Genomic DNA, 19,922 nt, shown 5'->3' with positions numbered 1-19,922 from the left:
TGCCAAATTGAGCAGCAGTTTATAAAATTCACTAAAATGCGTGTGCTGCCATGAGGACAAAGTAATTTGCATCTTGAAACATTTTGCGTGGAATATTCTGGTTCATTTTATTTTTAGGCTTGTAGGGATGAATTTTGGGACAGTGTGGGGAGTTGGGGGTCATGAGGATTTAGGGACAAGAATGAACAGTGGGGGCAGGAGTCCGAATAGAAGTACTTCACACATACCAACAGACAAAAGGCAGCAATTCCAGAGTTCGGGTTTTCAGGGGCTGAGGAGACCAGCAGTCCACAGGTTGGAGAGACTCTAGTTGGAGGTTTATACAGATGCCAGTCAAGAGGACAAGCAACACCCCCACACCGTCCGGATCACTGGAGTTGGAGGTCCACTTGAAGGACAGACACCCATCATTGGTGAGTCTTGGGGTCAAGGCCCGAAGGTCAAACCCACGATCAGCAGGTCCTGGGGTCGAGACCCAGAGGGTGAAGCCAAAGGTCAAAGTTGAGAGCTCAGTGTGTCAGGAGGTCTGTCGAGTCTGCAAGTTCATAGCAAGGACCAGAGGCTGGAAGTTCATTGTCTGAGTCTGAAAGCCTGGGCCAAAGGACAGGAGGCCAGGAGGTGACCTGTCCTGGGATGGTAGCCAGTTTGTGTGAGGGGGAACGACACTTTGTTTTGCTATTGACTTGCTTTATTTTGTTGTTGCTGTTTCTGTTGCTCTGCTGAACATTGTAGGCATGCTATGTTGGTGCCAGAATGTGTGGCAACACTTGTAGGCTGCCTCCAGATATCCTTGGTTTTTTAATACAAATTACATTTCACTTTATGTTTCGATGCACAAGTGATAAATAAATCAGAAATTTTACCAGTAGCTTCATTTATACAATGAAGTACATGAAATTCACTAAAAAAAATACAAATACTAGAGCATAGATTTGAGGTGAGAAGGGACGTTCAAAGGAGATTGATGCCATTTAAAATATATATATATATATACAAGAGTGGAAAGTGCCTGGAACATGCAGGTGGCAAAAGGAGATAAGATAGTCAGCTACTGAAGCATTTATTCAGCAGACACAGGCAGGGGATGTATGCTTATAGAACATGTGCAAGCAGATGGAATTAGTTTAAATCAGCATCATGGTTGGAGCAGACATCATGGGCCAGAACATCTGTTCGTGTGCTGTCCTGTACCATGTTCTATGCATCTGTGTTGTAAGAGTGCTCAAAAGTACTTCTACTTAAGATATTAGAACAACACAATTCTAAGAGCAGGAGGCAGGTATGAAACATTGAAAGTTTGAAATGTCAAAATTCCTGGAATACCATTTTTTAATGGCTATAAAATTATTGTGGGATTTGAACTTTAGAACTGTTGTGATTAAAACATATTGGGGTAACTTGGTCTTGTTGGTTATACTGTGATGCTACTGGTGATTGTGCTGTTACTCTTTACAGACCAAAGAAAATTAACACAAGACACAAGATCAGAGTTCTGTGTTGAATGCATTACGAACCTGCACCATCTGTTGAAACGGAGCTTGCATTGATTCCAGAGAGTCCAAATAGTGGACATTCACGGTCTGTATTTACATGACCCCATTTATGACACTTGATGCACCTAACATTCCGCACCTAAACAGGAAGAGCTCAAATGTCATTAGTCTTTTTCTCTTTCAAACAGTTTTCTCTTTCAGACCTAAAAAAATCTCAAATTTAATTTTCCAAATAAAAGAACATTGCAGTAGATCAATCACATATCAAGGACAATGAATTAAACTGATTATAATATTTCCTAACTGAGGCAATGTAGGGAAGGTGTGTGAAATTGAAGGCAAGTTAATATTAGGCTTTTGGTTACCTAGATCATGAATGCAAATTTCAATTGACCAATGCACATTGTTAGATTAAAAAAAAGGAATTGCACTTTATGAGATAGCAATATGAAGTTTCCTTACAACACCATTCACCTGCATTTTTAAAATTTCTGGTATTTAAATGTTATGTGGGGATGAGAAACCATTCAGCACTCCAAGTACAACTCCAAAGAAATGAAACAACTCAAATTTACATTCTTCTATTATATTAAATAATACCTGGAGCAATCACTTATTTAGTCTTTGAGCAAAATGTCTAATTTTCTATCAGTTGGTCATTGCACACCAAATCCACATTCATACAAAGACAGTCCATTAAAATGTTTCTTCTCCTTAATATAAACTGCACCAAGGAACATAACTTTTAAAATTAACTCATTGTATTGCACATTATATGCCTTCATTACACATCACTTTAATTATTTTCTGACACGAGGATCTCATGTACAAGGGAAAATATGGCTTAAAGACAAAACCTCTTCAATGTAAACTTAAGCAACCAAAACAATACTAAACAGTAACATGATTTGTATTGATAAAAATATAACATTTAAAAGAAATACATCTCAGAATTAGTAAAGAACAAAATAAAAACAAAGGCAAAATAATTTAAAGAAAAAGAAACAAGCAAATCTAAAAATATGAAGAGTGAGGCAACTCAGCAAGAAAGATGCAAATTAAAGAAATCACAACAGTCTTTTAAAAAAATGCACATAACTTAGAATATCTGTTTTCTGAGATTTGGTGTGAAAGAAACAGTTATGGATCTGGCAACTTCACATGTATCCAGAATGCTTAAAGGTGATGACTGGAATTTTTGTTTTCTTATTTCTAAGCAAGATGTAGATCACCATGAGCATAAAAATAAATTTACTTTTCTATAACATAGATAAAAACACAGATACAAAGCACCACAAAGCAACATGCTTATTAACCTTGAATGACAGAACTTATTTTAAATTCTAATGACTCATGGCAGTGTCATAGACAAAAAGGAGTTCAGCTGTTTTGTTAAAATGTCCTTGCCATCCATCATAAGGTCTGAAATGGGGATGCCTTGTGATCATTGGATAATGTTCCATTCCATTTGTAATTTGTCAGCAAATGCAATAATCCATGAGCATGCAGCAAGACTTAAGACAACTTTCAGGGACAGTATGAGAAGTGGCAATACCAATTATGTCACAACAGTTTCAGGCAATATTACCCTTATTGAATTGCATTATCTTCACTGAGTCCCCCACCATTGTTATCATGCTGTGTGGGAGAAGTTTCACCAATGATCAGCCACTTACGTTGTGTGGCTGGAAGAGCAGGTTAGATGCCAGATATTCTGCTATGAGTGCCTCATCTCCTAATATTCCAAAGTATGCAATGCTCTTCACTTGCCTGGAAGAGTGCAGCTCCATCAATAATCAGGAAGCTCAGTATCATCCTGGACAAAGCATCCAGCTTGATATTTAGTAATCCAATATATATATTCTCTCCATTAATGGTACACCATGGCTATTGTGTGTACCATTGACAAAATACAGTGTTACTCACCTAGGCTATATGGACACCATCTCCCAAATCCACAATCTCTATTGTAAAATAAAGGACAGTAGGTGCATTGGAATACCAGTGGCAGCCAGGCCCCCTTCAAATCACATACCTTCTTGGCTTGGAAGTATACAGCTACTTTTCCTTCATCACTATGTGCAAATCCCTCACCATATAAACTGCAAATGTTCAAGAAAATGTCACACCATATTCTCACAGAAAATTGAGGGTGGGAAATAAATACTGTCAATCCAAAAGATGACCAGTTAACAAACTGCCAAGTGCAGAGTAATTCCCATCATACACATTAGATCTGATTTAATTGTAATTCAATTGTGTTTTTTTGAACTGACGAGTAAAGTTCATACAGACCTGGATTCCAAAAGGCTGATCCCTAATGTTCATGTCATCCTTGGCATATCTAGTATCAATTTAAAAAAAAAGACCATTAACATGTAGATTACCTTCGAAATTCTCTACCCTAGAGAGCTGTGGAAGCTCATTTGCTGTATATATTCAACAGACACTGATCAACATTAAAGGAGTCAAGGGACACAACATTAGTGCAGGAGCCACAAAGGGCCGAATGCCCTATTCCTGTTTCTCATGTTTTATGACCACCATCCACATTTAAGAGGACATTTGTACGTCACACCCTGAGGATGATTAAAGGTTTCAATAGTCTTCAATATATACCATTGGTGGTGATTGCTACAAGGAAAAAATAAACCAGGAATGCTTTTGCACATCAGGATCCCACAAACAAGTTATACTTTGTTCATGCATAAATTACACTTCAACATTGAATCTTGCTCAGCCTTTCACCAAAGATGTAACATGACAGAGTTCAGAACACAGGGATAAAGTAGGAAACGTGGGTAGCCATTTCAGGGTTGGCTATAGAAACCTCTCATACTAACAGTAGCTTGCTGCAATTATTATTGCCAACTTCTCATTGTTGAACACTAGACCATGCAACAACTATATGAAGTATCAGCCTACTTGGCTGTGCTAGCATGGTCTGCTTTGTGTTTCCAATGATCAATAGGAATCATGTGCCAGGTTCTAAAGAAGAATAATTCTGGAGGCACTAGTACAAAAATAATGGGTCACCACCTTATAACAAGTAGTGGATATGGCCCAGTCCATCACAGGTAAAGTTCTTCCCACCATTGAGTACATCTATGTGAAGCATCGTTGCAGGAAAGCAGCATCCATTATCAGGGATTCCCATCACCCAGCCACGCTTTCTTCTTGCTGCTGCCATCAGGAAGACGACACAAGAACCTCAGGACTCACACCATCAGGAACAGTTATTACCCTTCAACTGTCAGGCTCCTGAACCAGAGGGTATTATTCATTAAACTTCACTTGCCCCATCACTGAAATGTTCCCACAACCAACTGACTCACTTTCAAGGACCTTTCATCTCTTGCTCATGATAGTTATTGCTTATTTATTTTTATTAGTTCTTGTTTTTTTCCTTTCTTTTTATATTTGCACAGTTTGTTGTCTTTTGCACACTGGTGGTTCACCCTGTTGGATGAAATATGTCCGTAAGAAAATGAATCTCAGGTTTGTATATGGTGACATACATGCACTAAGGTAATAAAATTTACTTTGAACTTTGAGGAGAAAGGTTTTCTCTCAGATGGTTGAGTGTCCTTGGAAGTCCCTTGCTTAAACAATGGAGGATGCAAATTATCTGATTATTAAGGCACTGGTAGATAGATTATTGATACACAAGGAATGAAAGAATATTAAGAATAATAATATCAACTATATTAGCTATAATATTATTGAAAGGTGGTTCAAGGAGCCAGAGGGCCTAATCCTGTGATCTTGTATGTGAAATCAACACAATTACGGAGAAGACAACAAGGGAGAAAGACTAATTATTTAAATCTAAGAGTTAATACAATAGTAAAATAAAGAAATACTGGAAATATACAGCAGGCTTTGCTAGCACAGAGAAGATGGGTCAAATATCTTGAAACCAAGTGCCATGATCCATTGTTCAACAAGACAGCGATGGTATGTTATGCTAGTTCATTGCACCAGGGTGACTGTCAGGAATACTATCATACTAGTTCCAAAGATAGAAATAACAATTTGTATTTTTGCATCATTAAGAAACAGTCTCTGACAGCAAAGAAAGACATCAAGGAAGCAAGTTGGAAAATGTCATGGATGGGAGGGGGGAGGGGAGAGGGGAGAGGGGAGAGGGGAGAGGGGAGAGGGGAGGGGGAGGGGGAGGGGGGAGGGGGGAGGGGGGAGGGGGAGGGGGGAGGGGGGAGGGGGGAGGGGGGAGGGGGGAGGGGGGAGGGGGAGAAAAATGAAATTGCAGTTCACATTAGAATCAAGATACAGCAAAACTATATTTTAAGATTTTGAAGAGATCTCAGTTGACCCAAACCCTGCAAGGCAGAAATCTTGAATTGCTTCCTGTGTTGCGTAATAGTTAAATAATGAGAAATAAAAACGAAAATTAATGTAAGGTTGTAGAGCTGGTGCAGGAATGAAGAAGTCATACGCCTGAAATACTGGAGAGATTTCCAGAACGAGGGAATGTTATTCTGAAGGAATAAATTTCATATTGTTATTATGGAGAACAACGCAGAAAAAAAAATCAGGCCAAATCTTTCGGCTTGTAGCTGGTAATTCAGCTATTTAAAGAGATGAGTCACATATTTGCACTGAGGGGCTAGGACCTAATGAGGGACCAATGATGATACATCTTTGAGCTTTATTGTTGGATTTCACACAGAGACCGATAGAGTAGCCAACTTCACTGGTATTACTTGGTATTACAAGTGGGGAAATCTTCACTCAGGCCCTCTTCCAGGTTAGACTTTGCAACAGACCTAAGATGACATTAATTCCACTGGAGATTAGGAGGCAAAGAAAATGTTAAATTATTTTAGTTTTGGTTAATGTTTTTAAATTACTGCCAGCACTTGAAATTAATTTTAGTTTTCAATTCTTACAGTTTTTTTTGAGTCTAACAGATTTTCAAACATCTTAATGCTGCATCCTTCAACTGAGAGATGTTAGCCAGAGTGCTTTTTGTCATGAAAAACTGTACTGTACTTACTTTTCTCGTGGAGCAACTTTCTGCCACTCAAATTTGTATTCGGTCTCACCTTCCTCTGTCTGCAATCACATAGGTTTCAGTTCATGTTACTTCTTTTTAAACTAACTCTTCAGATTTTTAAGTATTATCTTAAATGGTGAGGTAAAGATATTAAATTTTGATTTTCTTACCTCTTTATTTTCTTGATTATTAGTCATTTGAAGAAAAATAAAGGAAACTTAAGTTAGCTTTCAGTACTCCACAATGATATTCAAAATCAAAAAATGAGTAGATTGGAGCAGTCTCTCTCAAAAAATTTGTGAAATAATGTAAAACTTAATTAGGTCTTACCTGTCTTTGCTCCTGGAGGTGCTTCGTACATAAAGTTAAGCCCATTCTTAACACGTTCATCACCCATAAGTAATCTGAAAAAAAGTTAATTTGTAAACTGCTACTGTGGATTTGAAGTCTTTAGAGCACAGAATCAATACTAGATAAATTTGTTTTTAAACATCTTTATTTACGCAGAATTACACTGAGAAAGGTTATTTTCCCAACCAGTCTATGACGGAAATAATGCTCCAGTTAAATCTGAACTCATTTTTCCCTTCTCCCTCATATGTTTTTCCAGCTTCCCCCTAATTCCATTGATTCAATCAATCCCTGTGCTAGTGACTTCCACGTTCTCACCCCACTTTGGATAAAATCCAACTTCTCCAATGGATATCTGCAATTAATGGTGTTTATCGCTATGCTCTTCCCCACAATATTCTCTGTACAAAATTTTTTATTATTTTAAAGACTTAATGACTACCACCCAGTGGCTCTGATATCCATCATCATGAAATGCTTCAAATAGTTGATCATAGCATGCATTAACTCCAGCCTCTCAGAAAACCTCGAGCCACTGCAAGTCGCCTACTGCAAAACAGGTCTATGGTGGATACCGTCCCCGGCCCTACTCTCATCACTAGAGCATCTGGACAGTAAAGACCATTGTCTATTGACTACATCTTTGCTTTCAATATTATATTTCCAAGCAAACTGATTTCCAAACTTTTAAACCTGGGTTTCAATTCCTCCCTTTGCAATCCATAAGAACAGGCAGCAACTCCTCCGTCATAATTACTTTCAACACTGGCACCCCACAAGACTGTGTCCTCAGTCTTCTACTCCTTATACATTCATGACTGTGTGGTCAAATTCTGCTCTAACTCCATCTACATTTGCTAATGATACTACCATAGTGGCCACACCTAAGCAATGATGAGTTGGGAGTACAGAATGGAGAGAGGTAGCCTGGTGACATGGTGTCATGACAACGTTTCCCTCAATGTCAGCAAAACAAAAGAGCTGGTCATTGACTTCAGAGAGGGAGGGTCACACATATGCTCCTGTTGAGGTTGAATGGTTTGAGAGCTTCAAGTTCCTAGGAGTGAACATCACCAATATCTTGGCCCATCCACACAGACATCACTATCAGAAAGTTCACCAACACCTCTACTTACTCATTGGCATTTCCCCATCGACCCTATCAATTTTTATTGATGGACTACAGAAAGCATCCATCAATGCATTTTGGCTTGATATGGTAACTGCACTGCCCGCGACTACAAGAACGTGCTCAGAGTTGTGCACACAGCTCAGCACATCACAGAAACCAGCCTCTCTGTCTACCTTTCTCACCCCCTCAGTAAGGCAGCTAGCATTATCTAAGATCCCACTCACCCCAGATATTCATCAGGCAGAAGATACAAGAGCCCAACTTACCCATCTTCCTTTTGATTACAATTAAACTGTCTCTAACACTACCCAAGAGGGCATTCCAATCCCAAATTACTTGCTCAGCAAGAAAGATTTCATGATGTCAGTTTCAGCTCTACTGCCAATCATCATTCCAAAATCCTTTGTTTTTCTTCTCACGATTTGTATACATCCTATATATCTGATTCTCTTGTAGCTTCCTGTTTACTAGAGAAAACACCCCATTTTTGCAGTCTATTCACATTACAAGTCCATGAAATAATTTTAATGAATCCCCGCTACACTTTCTCTAAAGCAGTTCCAACTTCCCTTAAGTGTGACATCCAGAAATGGAGTGTAATCAATGTTTCATCATCACTTCATTTCTATTTATAAAGTCTATTCAATAAACCTTTTTAATCATTTTCTCAACTTGTGTTGCCATTTTAAATTAACATTGCACAAATACACAAGCTCTCTCTATTCTTGTATTCCTTTTAGAATCATGTACTTCAATTTATATTTCCTATTTCATTCTTAAATTATAAATTTTGCATTTCTGAGCAGCAGGATTAAATTTTTCACCTTGAACTACACAGATCAAAAGTCACTGACCAAATTTTTAAAGTCTGATTTCTTCTCTATTCATTCTGTCTAATTTGAGAATTTTCCAGTCAGACAGCATGGAATCAGGCCCTTCGACTCACCAAGTCCTTGCTGATCATTGAATATCTGTCCGGTCAAGATGGCGCCAGCATACCACACTCCCTCAGTTGACAACTTCCAGATAACCCATGAAAATGTCTATTTTATTTTTTATGTCTGGGTTTTCATCTTAAATGTGTTTCCCGGGCTGGTAGAGCCTGCGATTTAGTTTGGAGAACTACTGAGTGATCTAGCACTCTGCTGTCTCTGAAGATTCCAGGAAGAGATCGTGTAGTCGGACAGCCTCGATGTGAAGATACTTAGAGACAGAGTGCAAGCTGATGTTCAACTCTATTTCACCGTTTAACGCATTGAGGAAGACTGAAAGATCGAAGTGAATGCGGAAGGTGAGCGACAGTTCAGTGCTGACCGCCTGCCTTGTCTGTGAGTGGCCTATCACTATGTGGCTCGCTGTGGTAGGCAGGTTGGCCTCTGCCTCGTGAGGTGTCCCTCTCTTTCGATGAACACGGGTGATATCGAAGGATGGTATCGTAGTTCTGCGTTTATGGACTGTGAACTTTTTCAGATTTATGGTTTTTATATTCTGTGTTTTTTTTAAGATCGTCTGTTCCTTTTCCATTTTGTTGTGCGGGAGGGGGCTTGAGGGGGGTTGATGTTCTTGTCGTGTTCTGTTTTTTGTGTGAGGAGGAATTATTTGGGAGTCAATGTTTTAGTTCCGTTTTTGTGAGGGGGAGGGGGTTTTGAGGGGTTGATGATCAGGATGCCATTTTTTTGTGTGTGGCGGGTGTGGGTTTAGTGTTTCTTTCTGAATGGCTTTCATGTTCTTTCTTTGTTTCGTGGCTATCTGGAGAAGATGAATCTCAAGAGTTGTATGTGGACACATACTTTGATAATAAATGAACCTTTTTGAATACTCGTGCTATGTTAACCCTAGTTATTATCCCCACACTCCCATCAACTCCACCCTCGAGCATAACACTCATCAACACATTAGGGACAATTTACAGAAGCTAATTAACCTATCAACCAGAACATCTTTGGGACCAAATTGAAAGCTTATGTGGTCACTAATAGAAATCCAAACTCCAGAGAGCAAACACCAGGATTAAACTTGGGTTTCTGGAGCCACTATTTGTTTTACATTTGCAACATCCGAAGTGTCTAGCTTGAATAATAGAGTCTTGATTAATGCTGAACCACCTCTCTGGCCATGGAAAACTAAGTCCACCAGAGCAATTTATTTCTTCAGAAAGTTGGGCAAATGGCTTAGGTGGTCAACCCGATCATTGACAAGTTGGGCCTGAGGGCCTGTTTTCTATGCTGTACTCTATGATTCTGTAACATTCAACTTAATGGAATTTTAATAAAACACTTTTTAAAATGGGACTCAAGTGGGCTGGTATTTTAGTCCATTTGAAATACGTACAATCCTGAGAGTATTTACACATGGATGAAATCCATTGCTAGTGCATCGGAGAATGTTGGAGGAGGGAGGGGAGGGGGCAACGATGGGGAAGCTGATAGAAGCAGAAACAGAAACAGAAAGTGGGTCTATTATGAGGGGAATACCAGATGCCTGGCCAACTATTTCAATAAAAACATTTTTTATTGAAGAATTTCAGCTCAACTGATAGGGCACTTGTACTGACAAGGTGCACAGGATACTTCAATATATTCTCTAGATTCCTCTTTGAATACAATTGGTTCAGAAGCACAGAACTGCAATGGAGGGGGTGTTGTTTGTGTGCACACTGCATATAAAACCAAGATGAAAAACTTAGCATTAAGTGTCAGAATGAAAAATTGACATTTACAATTAAGAATTTGATGTAAAAAAAAGCAAAATAAATGCAATTTCATACCTGTTATCATATACTTCTTGTTCTTTTATGTACTGCTGCATTAATTCTTCTTGTTTCTTCTTCTCGTATGAAATTTTTTGTTCTGCCATCCATACCTCAAAATAAGATGCAGATAAATTTGGTCACTGCTTACAGTTAACGGCAGTTTAGTGCCTTTTGAAACACAGCAGTCCTCATTAAGGGAACAGTAGACAATTCAGCAACAGCTCCCCCCCCCACCATCATAGTTTTCAGAATAGGAAATGAACTCATGAACACCAACTTGCTGTTATATTTATGTGTACTACTTAATAATTCACAATAATTTTATGTCTTTGCATAGCACTGCTGCTACAAAGCAATGAATTTCAAATCAAATGAGACAGTGATAACAAATTTGACTCAGGAGTAGGATTCACACTTGTTATTGTGGGTTCCTTCTTTGCAAGGTTACAAAGTTTTATATTTATCAGTCAGATAGTTCAATAGTCGAATTGAAATAGACAGCGCTGATTAGAATTAACTCTTATTACAAGCTGCATCTATTAACTACAATTCTGATAAATCTAGGTAAACAAAATTCCCACATATTTTATACTAATCTAAAGGATGCCCCAAAACAAATGGCATTTAAATGGTGCCTTTAATGTAGGAACAACTACCAAAACAAATTTACAAATTTATGAAGAAATCCACTGACATCAAAGTTGAAAAAACCCACTAGCTTGACTAAAAGCTTTGTTAAGTGTCAGTTTTACTGACGGTAATAAAGGGAAAGAGGAAGCAGGAGAAATTAGAGATGAAACTGCAGAGGCTATCAATGCTGGAGCTAAACAAGAGACACAAGGTCAGAGTCAGAGAAACAAAATGGAATAAAAGATATGAGTCTTAGAATGTTTCACAAATGGAAAACAGCCCTACGATACATTAAAACACAGATGACTTAAATAAATTATCATGCTAACTGTCAATTACATAACTGGAGTAAATTTGCTGTCACCTCATTACAGGAATGATGTGGAAGTTTTGAAACGTGCAGAGCAGATTTACTCAGATGGTAAACACGAAAAATTCTGCAGATGGTGGAAACTCAAAGCAAGCCACAAAATGCTGGAGGAGCTCAGCAAGTCAGGCAGGTCTATAGTCAATGTTTCGGTGACACCATTCTTCAGGACCTGGTGGCAGGATGAGTGAACATGTCTTACGAGGAAAGGCTGAGTGAGTTTGGGATTTTCTCTGCAGAGTGAAGGAGGATGACAGGTGACTTGAAACAGGTGTCTAAGATTTTAAGCTGCATAAATACAGTGGACAGTCAGTGCCTTTTCCAGGGTGGCAATGGCTAATACCAGAGGGCATCTTTTTAACAAGGATTGCAGGAAAGTTAGGGATTTATTTATTTTTTAAACACCAAGTATTAAGTGCCTGGAATGCACTGCAGGAGGGTGGTGGCAGAGGTTGATATAATGAGGACATTTAAGAATTTCTTAGATAGGTACATGGATGTAGGAAAAATGGAAGGTCACGGGCTGTGTAGGAGGGAAGGGGTACATTGATTATGGGTTAGGTTAAAGGTCGGCACATCATGGGCAGAACATCACGGTGTTATACTATTTTATGTTCTATGTTTCTATTCGTGGCATGGCCAAACGGCAGAATATGCAGCACTTTACTGCAGAGGAAAGGTTAAGGTTCATTTGTGATGAGTTTGCTGCATATCATGATCCTCTGTTACAGTGCCAAACACTGCACATTTAGCTTCTTTCCTCTCCGCTCAATCCATCCCAAAATATTTTCTTCCATTTACCGTGTGAATGCAAATTTCACAGTAGACCCAAGTCTCCCAGGAACCAGTGTGTATAAATAGCTGGTCCCACTCCTGATTATTACGTTTAACTCCCATATAAAAAAGTAACTTTACTTAAAATTGCGTAGCCGCCCTTTTACATTTATGGTCTCATCTGTCTTCAGTATCATCCAATCCTCCAAAATGTCTATGTTCCTGACGATTTGAGTTTATCTCAAAAATAACTGTTTAGAAATTACGAACTCCAAATTACAACGTAATTCCTGATCAAACCATCTCCTTACATAGCAATAAACCCGCTCTATGCTTTAAAAAAAATTCAGTCCTTCTGATCGGCACCGTAAATACTTCTTGCCGCAGACTGGGCATGACTTGCTTCTCCGTCCCCCAGCCCGCAGGTTTGTAGATTTTGAGGTGACTAACGAAAGCAATGAAAACTGTAGATATTTCATGGAGGATAATTTGTTCGGCGATACGAATCTAACACAGGTCAAAGGACGACATTGGCAAAACTACAGAATTACCGAATTCAAAGTACAGAATTGCAGAACAACGCCCAGGTTAACTTTTATAACAGTTATATTTTTAAAAACAAACTTTAAACTGTAGTTATTTAAGGAGTGCAGAGATGAAAAATAATCCTCGAGACCATGCCTATGTTTACACAGATGTGATACAAGAGAATACAGACGCTGGAATATGGAGCAGCGAACTGCTGAGGGAACAGGCAGTCAAGCAGCACTTTGTGGAGGTTGCCGAGTGAGCAGTCCGCGCTTTGGGTTGAGCTCTTTCCCCGGGAGGCCGTAATCCCCCTTCCCCACAGTCAAACACCACAGCTGACAGCGGAGCGTAACCGGCCTGCGCCGACTCACCTTTTTGATGTTGGATTTGGAGGCAGGATGGAAATCCTTTTTACACATGAAATTGGCGAATGATTTCCCCATGGTGAACAGAGCCGCCCCACAACGGCCGAAGGAAGGGAGAGGAATGTTATCACTGTCGAACCTCTCAGACTACAATCCCAAAAGCCCACGCGCCGGGAACACTACCGGGTGAGAGCGGAAGATGACCTTTGATTGACAGGATGATTGTCATCTTGCCGTGACGGCGATCGGTGGCGGAAGATCAACAATACCAACAATACCAGAACCAACAGGTAATTGCTAGCGGATAAGTTGAAAATAAACACAGGAGATTCTGCAGATGGTGGAAATCCACAGCAACCCACAAAAAGCTGTTGGAACTCAACAGGTCAGGCAGCATCTGTGGAGGAGAACAAGCAGTCGACGTTTCCGGTCAGACTTTCTTCCGGTCTGGCCACTGTTTATTTCCCTCCATAGATACCACTCCTGATGAAGGGTCTAAGCCCGAAATTCTCGGTGTTGTCATTTCAGAGTATCTGCCCTGGGTCCAGCACGTAAGTGTCATTACAAATCACGCAGCGCCTCTACTTTCTTAGAAATTTGCAAAGATTCGGCAGTCATTTAAAACTTTGACGGACTTCGAAAGACATCTGGTTGCATCACGGCCTGGTATGGAAACACCAATGCTCTTGAGCAGAAAAACTTACACAAATAGTGGATACAGTCCACTCCATCAAGTGTAAAACTATTGAGCACATCTACATGGAGCGCGGTCCCAGGAAAGCAGCATCCATCATCAAGGACTCCCACCATCCAGGCCAAGATCTCTTCTCTCTGCTGCCATCAGGTAGGTGATACAGGAGCCTCGGGATTGAGGGTCTTCAGGTACTCCCCAATGGTAGTTAGAGAAGAGGACATGCCCCTGATGGTGAGGGTATTTATGATGGATGCCACCTTCTTGACATACCAGGTCTTGAAGATGTCCTTGGTGGCGGGGAAGGTTGTGCTCATGATGGAGCTGGCTGAGACTAGAATCCTCTGCAGCCTCTTGTGATACGGTGCATTGGATGCGCCACATAGGCTCTGAGGCAACCAGTAAAAATGCTCTCCAGAGGATATTGCTCGTCTTTGGTGATGTGCAAAATCTCTTCAAACTTCGAATGATGAAGAGCATGCCGTCTTCATGATTGCATCAACATGTTGGGTCCAAGACAGAATGAGATGTGATGACCAGGAACTTGAAGCTGCTCACCTTTCCACCGCTGACCCCCTCATTGAGGACTGTTGTATGTTTCCCGACTTCCCCTTTCTGAAGTCAACAATCAATTCCTTCGTTTTGTTGATGCTGAGTACAAGGTTGTTGCTGTGACACCACTCAATCAGCCAATCTATCTCAGTGTTGTATGCCTTCTTGTCACCATCTGAGATTCTGCTAACAACAGATTATCAGAACCCAGCATATTATCATAAGCATAAGACCATAAGACATAGGAGCAGAATTCATCTTGGCTGATCCATTTTTCCTCTCAGCCCCGATCTCTTGCCTTCTCCCCTTAACCCTTCATGCCCTGACCAATCAAGAATCTATCAACCTCTGCCTTAAATATATGTAAAGACTTGGCCTCCACAGCTGCCTGTGGCAAAGAATTCCACAGATTCACCTCTCTCTGGCTAAAGAAATTCCTCCTCCATTCTAAAAGAACGCCCCTCTATTCTCAGATTGTGTTCTCCGGTCTTAGACACTCCCACCATAGGATACATCCTCTCCACATCCACTCTATCAAGTCCTTTCACTACTCAATAGGTTTCAATGAAGTCACCCCTCATTCTTCTGAATTCCAGTGAATACAGGCCCAAAGCCATCAAATGCTCTCCATATGACAAGCCATTCAATCCTGTAATCATTTTCGAGAACCTCCTTTGAACCCGCTCCAATTTCAGCATATCCTGAAATCACTGTCTAATAGGATGTGAAATTCATTGTTTTGTGGCAGCATGTCCTTTTATGCAAGGACATAAAATTTCTATAAATTTCAAAATAAATAAATTGTGCAAAAATTATGAGGTAGTGTGCCTCAGTTAACAGGCCATTCAGAAATCTGATGGCAAAGGGGGAGAGGCTGTTGAATTTGGATCTTCAGGCTCCTGTACCTCCTCCTTACTAGTAGTAATGAGAAGAGGGCATGTCTTGGAAAGGTGAAGGTGCTTAGTGAGGAAATGCCCCTTGAAGATGTCCCCAGTGGTGAGGAGAGTTGTGCCCACGATGGAGATGTCACCTCCATACCAGGCTGTGATGCAACCAGTCAGAATGCTTTCCACTGTATATCTTCATTATAAAACAGAGCACAGCAATTCAAGTCATTCATTTTTTAACAATTCACTGTAAAGAACTTGCAACTATATTGTTACTTATTGGCCTTATCAATGTTTACTTTTTTTCCCAATCATATATGGTGGCAAGGCTGGTAGAGCTACTGCCTCACCTGATCAACCCTGATCCCTATGTGGATCCCTACGTGAAATTTGCACCAACGACAACCCATTCTCAGAGGTCAGCATGACAAATTTGTTTTTCTGTCTTGCAAGGTCAGATTCAACACAGGCAAGCTCAAAACGCCTTTGCTGTTGCTTGTGATTAACAATGTTTGAAAGATTTTTCAGTGTGTTGCAGAATTATTGCTGGAAATGGAGTTGTTCTCTGACAGCACTTGTGATCCCTAAAATCCCACTCTGCCTGAGGCTTTTGCTTTCCGTCAGCATGCTGGCCTGCCCAGATGGCTGATGCTCATGTCAAGGGTATGTACTTTTGAGGTTAGGCATCTTGACCCACAGCTGCATGTATGTTTTCCAAATCCTCTTACACTCTTCCTGGTGAGAACCTGCTGCAGTTGGCTTTAATTTTATGCACGTGCTGTGTGTGGGTTATGTGTTTGGATAGCTTGCAGAGGTTACAAGATATAATATCAAAGGTTAACCGTTATTGCTGAGTTGTGGTGGTGAGGTACTGATGGCACTGTGGACTCGAGCAGATGGACAGATTATGACTCGACCAAATGTTGACTCGCATGATAAGCTGCCTATGGTCACACCAGCTGGACTTCAAAGAAAATTTACAACCATTTATCCTGATTTCACTGTGCGAATTGAAAAAGAACCCAAATTAATCTCATTTCCAGAAATATTCTTTAATCTTACAGATTATGCATCTTCAGGTTTATGTTAAGTAGTTTTTTAAAAAGTTCTTTTTCTTGGTTCTCAAAATGTAACCAACAGGTATACCTTCGGAAACAATGAGTAGCCTCAGCTTTTACAACTTATATAGACGACTTGGATGAAGGCACCAAATTTGCTAAATTTCCTGATGATGTAAAGATATGCTGTAAATTATGTAGAAGATAAAAGGAAGCTACTAAAGGATAGGATAAACGAGTGAGCAAAGATCTAGCAAATGGAATACATTATGGGAAAATGTGAAATTGGAAATATTTAAATTGCAGAGCCGTGAGCTGCAGAGGAATCTGAACATCCATTTGTTCTCCAGCAGTCACTTGAGATGGAGGATGATTTACTTTCACCCCATTTTCTTTTGGGTCAAAGGGTAGAAAGGGCCAATATGGGTAACCCAGACTTCTATTTTATGCCTATGGTTAATAACGGAAACCATCCAATATGTCTTAAACTACTTTATCAACCTAACCTGCTACTTTTAAGGATGTGTTATCCTGCAATCCAAGGGCAATAAGGTCCTTCAAACCTTCATCCTGTTCATAGACTGTTTCATGCAATAAGGTAGTTTTTTGAATTTTTCCGTAAGCCTCTTAGATAGATGAAACCCCTCTTTTCTTCAAAGCCTCAGCAACATTTCCTTAGGCAATTGAAATACAGTGGATTCCAGTTAATTGGGACACATTGACACCAGTACATTTTGGCCCAATTAAACAGCTGTCCTAATTAGCTGAAGTTTATGAAAATAGTATTAAAAAACAAACTATCATTTAACTGAGTAATAAATTATGTATTTAAATGAAATACAGAACAAACGAGAATACTACCAATATTACTACAGTACTATAAAGCTGCTCATTAATAGTTATAATGGAGGAATTCATACAGTGTTCATTTGTTTGACTGAATACGAACAAAATCTGCACAGACACCCAGTGCAGATAATAGACTGCCTTCATTGCCTTCCTGCATGAAGTAGTGTCAAAACTCACTGCTTTTTAGTTTGGTGTTTTTGGGACCAAATGAACAGCGTAACACAAGCATACTCAACTGCAGCTATTTAAAAGCAGTTCTCATTATGCACAGTGTATTATCGTATGCCCATACAGGTGAATGTGACTAGCACTAGTTAGAAATTGTTGAATCCTCTAAATCTTCATTTTCCTTGTAACATTCAAGATGATTGCTGATACCTTCAAATTCTTCACAGTTCCTAACTTGTTGTAGTGAAATTGTTTCATGTTAACTTCCTGCTGTTTCTCGCATCTTCAAACCCAAATGCTTGAATCCGCAGTGAACAAAATTGTTTTGAATTGTCTTATGGCTTATTTCTTGCCAACTATTAGTGACAAAAATCACTGCTTTTTGAACACAAACACATGCAACTGACGCTATATAAAAACTGATCACTAAGATGGGGGCAGTGTCTGATGGTCACACAAGTGCATGCGACTGACGCCAGTTAAAAACTGTTCAGCAACAGTTCTCCTATCCCAATTAACTGGAGTAGTGGCCCAAATAAACAAAGGAAATCTGGCTATCTTCTCAATTAGTTTTCGTTCTGTAAGTGCTGTCCCAAATAAGGGGCTGTCCTGATTAAGTGATGACCCAGTTAATCAGATTCCATTGTATATCAGAGAGATAGTTGACCAGCTATGACCAACGATTTTTCCATTCTCCTTAAATATGCAAATAGTATTGTTAAATCTCAGGTAGTGAATATTATAACCATATTCAAGAAGGACAATACATTAACTATACATTAATTAGTATAACATCAGTATGGGTAAACTTAAAAGTTTGCAATTTAAGCATTAGTAAGTAATTTAAAATGTATGGCCAAAGTTGTTGTACTTATCTTTACACCAAGTAAGTATTTAGATTCTTGATCTGTCCTTAAAACTGAGGGGTGTAAGCTTCAATACTGAGAGAGTATACTTACTTTTTCTTGTCTTGTACTTTTATGCCACTTTAATTTGTAATTGGTTTTGCCTTCATCTGTCTGCAATCACTTAGACTTTGCTTCAGTCAACTTAATTTTGAACATAATTTTGAGACCACGCCTGGAGTATTGTGTGCAGTTTTGGTCTCCAAAATTGAGGAAGGACATTCTTGCTATCGAGGGAGTGCAGCATAGGTTCACGAGGTTAATTCCCGGGATGGTGGGACTGTCATATGTTGAAAGATTGGAGCGACTGGGCTTGTATACGCTGGAATTTAGAAGGATGAGAGGGGATCTGATTGAAACATAATAGATTATTAAGGGATTGGACACACTGGAGGCAGGAAGCATGTTTCCGTTGATGGGTGAGTCCAGAACCAGAGGCCACAGATTAAAAATAAGGGGTAGGCCATTTAGAATGGAGTTGAGGAAAAATTTTTTCACCCAGAGAGTGGTGGATATGTGGAATGCTCTGCCCCAGAAGGCAGTGGAGGCCAAGTCTCTGGATGCTTTCAAGAAAGAGATGGATAGAGCTCTTAAAGATAGCGGAATGAAAGGTTATGGGGATAAGGCAGGAACTGGATACTGATTGTGGATGATCAGCCATGATCACAGTGAATGGCAGTGCTGGCTCGAAGGGCTGAATGGCCTACTCCTGCACCTGTTATCTATTGTCTATAACTATTTAGATTTTTAAATAGCAACTTAAACGGTGAGGTAAATTTATCAAACAATCTTGATTTTCTTAACTGTTTATTGCCAGCTGAGATTCTTGCTATATCCTTAAATATGAGGGGTATATGCCATCTAAGGTTGGGGTTAAATTTTAGAACTAAAGTAAAAACAAGGAGAAATCATTTAGCAACTATCTTGAAATAAATTTATCAGCAAAATGAACTTAAGAGATGTTGATTAGACCAGTGGTCCCAACCACCAGGCTGCAGACCGGTACTGGGCCGCAAAGCATGTGCTACCAGGCCGCGAGGAAACGGTATGAGTCAGCTGCACCTTTCCTCATTCCCTGTCATGCCCACTGTTGAACTTTAACGCACGCGAGGTCATCAGTGACCCAAGACGTGCAAAGGACCATCTTGCAAATAGTCCGTGACCCATTTGTGAATGTTTCCAATGAATCTTCCATGTCAGCGCGGGAAAAAGATCAACTCCTCGAGCTTGCAAATGACGGCGGGCTGAAAAGTATGTTTGACATAACATCTCTGCCAGCACTCTGGATCAAAGTCAAGGCTCAAAGTCCTGAGATAGCCACGAAAGCACTGAAAACGTTGCTTCCATTTCCAACATATCACTGCGAAGCGGAGTTTTCTGCAATGAATGCAACGAAAACTAAA

At 39.8% G+C, this 19,922-nt stretch overlaps 2 protein-coding genes across 4 annotated transcripts in view; one reads left to right on the top strand and one right to left on the bottom strand.

The window, feature by feature from the left end:
• Positions 1–13,588, bottom strand: part of cir1 (corepressor interacting with RBPJ, CIR1) — a 30,239-nt gene extending 16,651 nt beyond the window's left edge. The window contains exons 1-7 of the mRNA XM_063052154.1: positions 13,416–13,588; positions 10,761–10,855; positions 6,841–6,914; positions 6,681–6,691; positions 6,511–6,569; positions 3,789–3,837; positions 1,515–1,632 (exon numbers count right to left, since the gene is read on the bottom strand). Coding sequence (XP_062908224.1) covers positions 1,515–1,632; positions 3,789–3,837; positions 6,511–6,569; positions 6,681–6,691; positions 6,841–6,914; positions 10,761–10,855; positions 13,416–13,487 — 478 coding nt within the window. The 5' untranslated portion in view covers positions 13,488–13,588. The remainder of the gene's footprint in view (positions 1–1,514; positions 1,633–3,788; positions 3,838–6,510; positions 6,570–6,680; positions 6,692–6,840; positions 6,915–10,760; positions 10,856–13,415) is intronic.
• A 6-nt stretch (positions 13,589–13,594) lies between these two features.
• Positions 13,595–19,922, top strand: part of scrn3 (secernin 3) — a 32,871-nt gene continuing 26,543 nt past the window's right edge. The window contains exon 1 of one of the 3 annotated variants that reach the window (XM_063052151.1): positions 13,595–13,699. Coding sequence is in view for 1 of the 3 variants with exons in the window: in XM_063052150.1 (XP_062908220.1) it covers positions 13,896–13,960 (65 nt within the window). In the remaining 2 variants the exon portion in view is untranslated. Of the gene's footprint in view, positions 13,700–13,833; positions 13,961–13,986; positions 14,254–19,922 lie in introns of those variants that run through there. The other 2 variants (XM_063052150.1, XM_063052153.1) reach the window with 2 other exon arrangements.

The sequence above is a fragment of the Mobula hypostoma genome, chromosome 6 (assembly GCF_963921235.1).
Source record: "Mobula hypostoma chromosome 6, sMobHyp1.1, whole genome shotgun sequence".
Lineage (NCBI taxonomy): Eukaryota > Metazoa > Chordata > Chondrichthyes > Myliobatiformes > Myliobatidae > Mobula > Mobula hypostoma.
The sequence above is the reverse complement of the archived record's forward strand: the minus strand, read 5'-3'. Positions and strand labels throughout refer to the sequence as shown.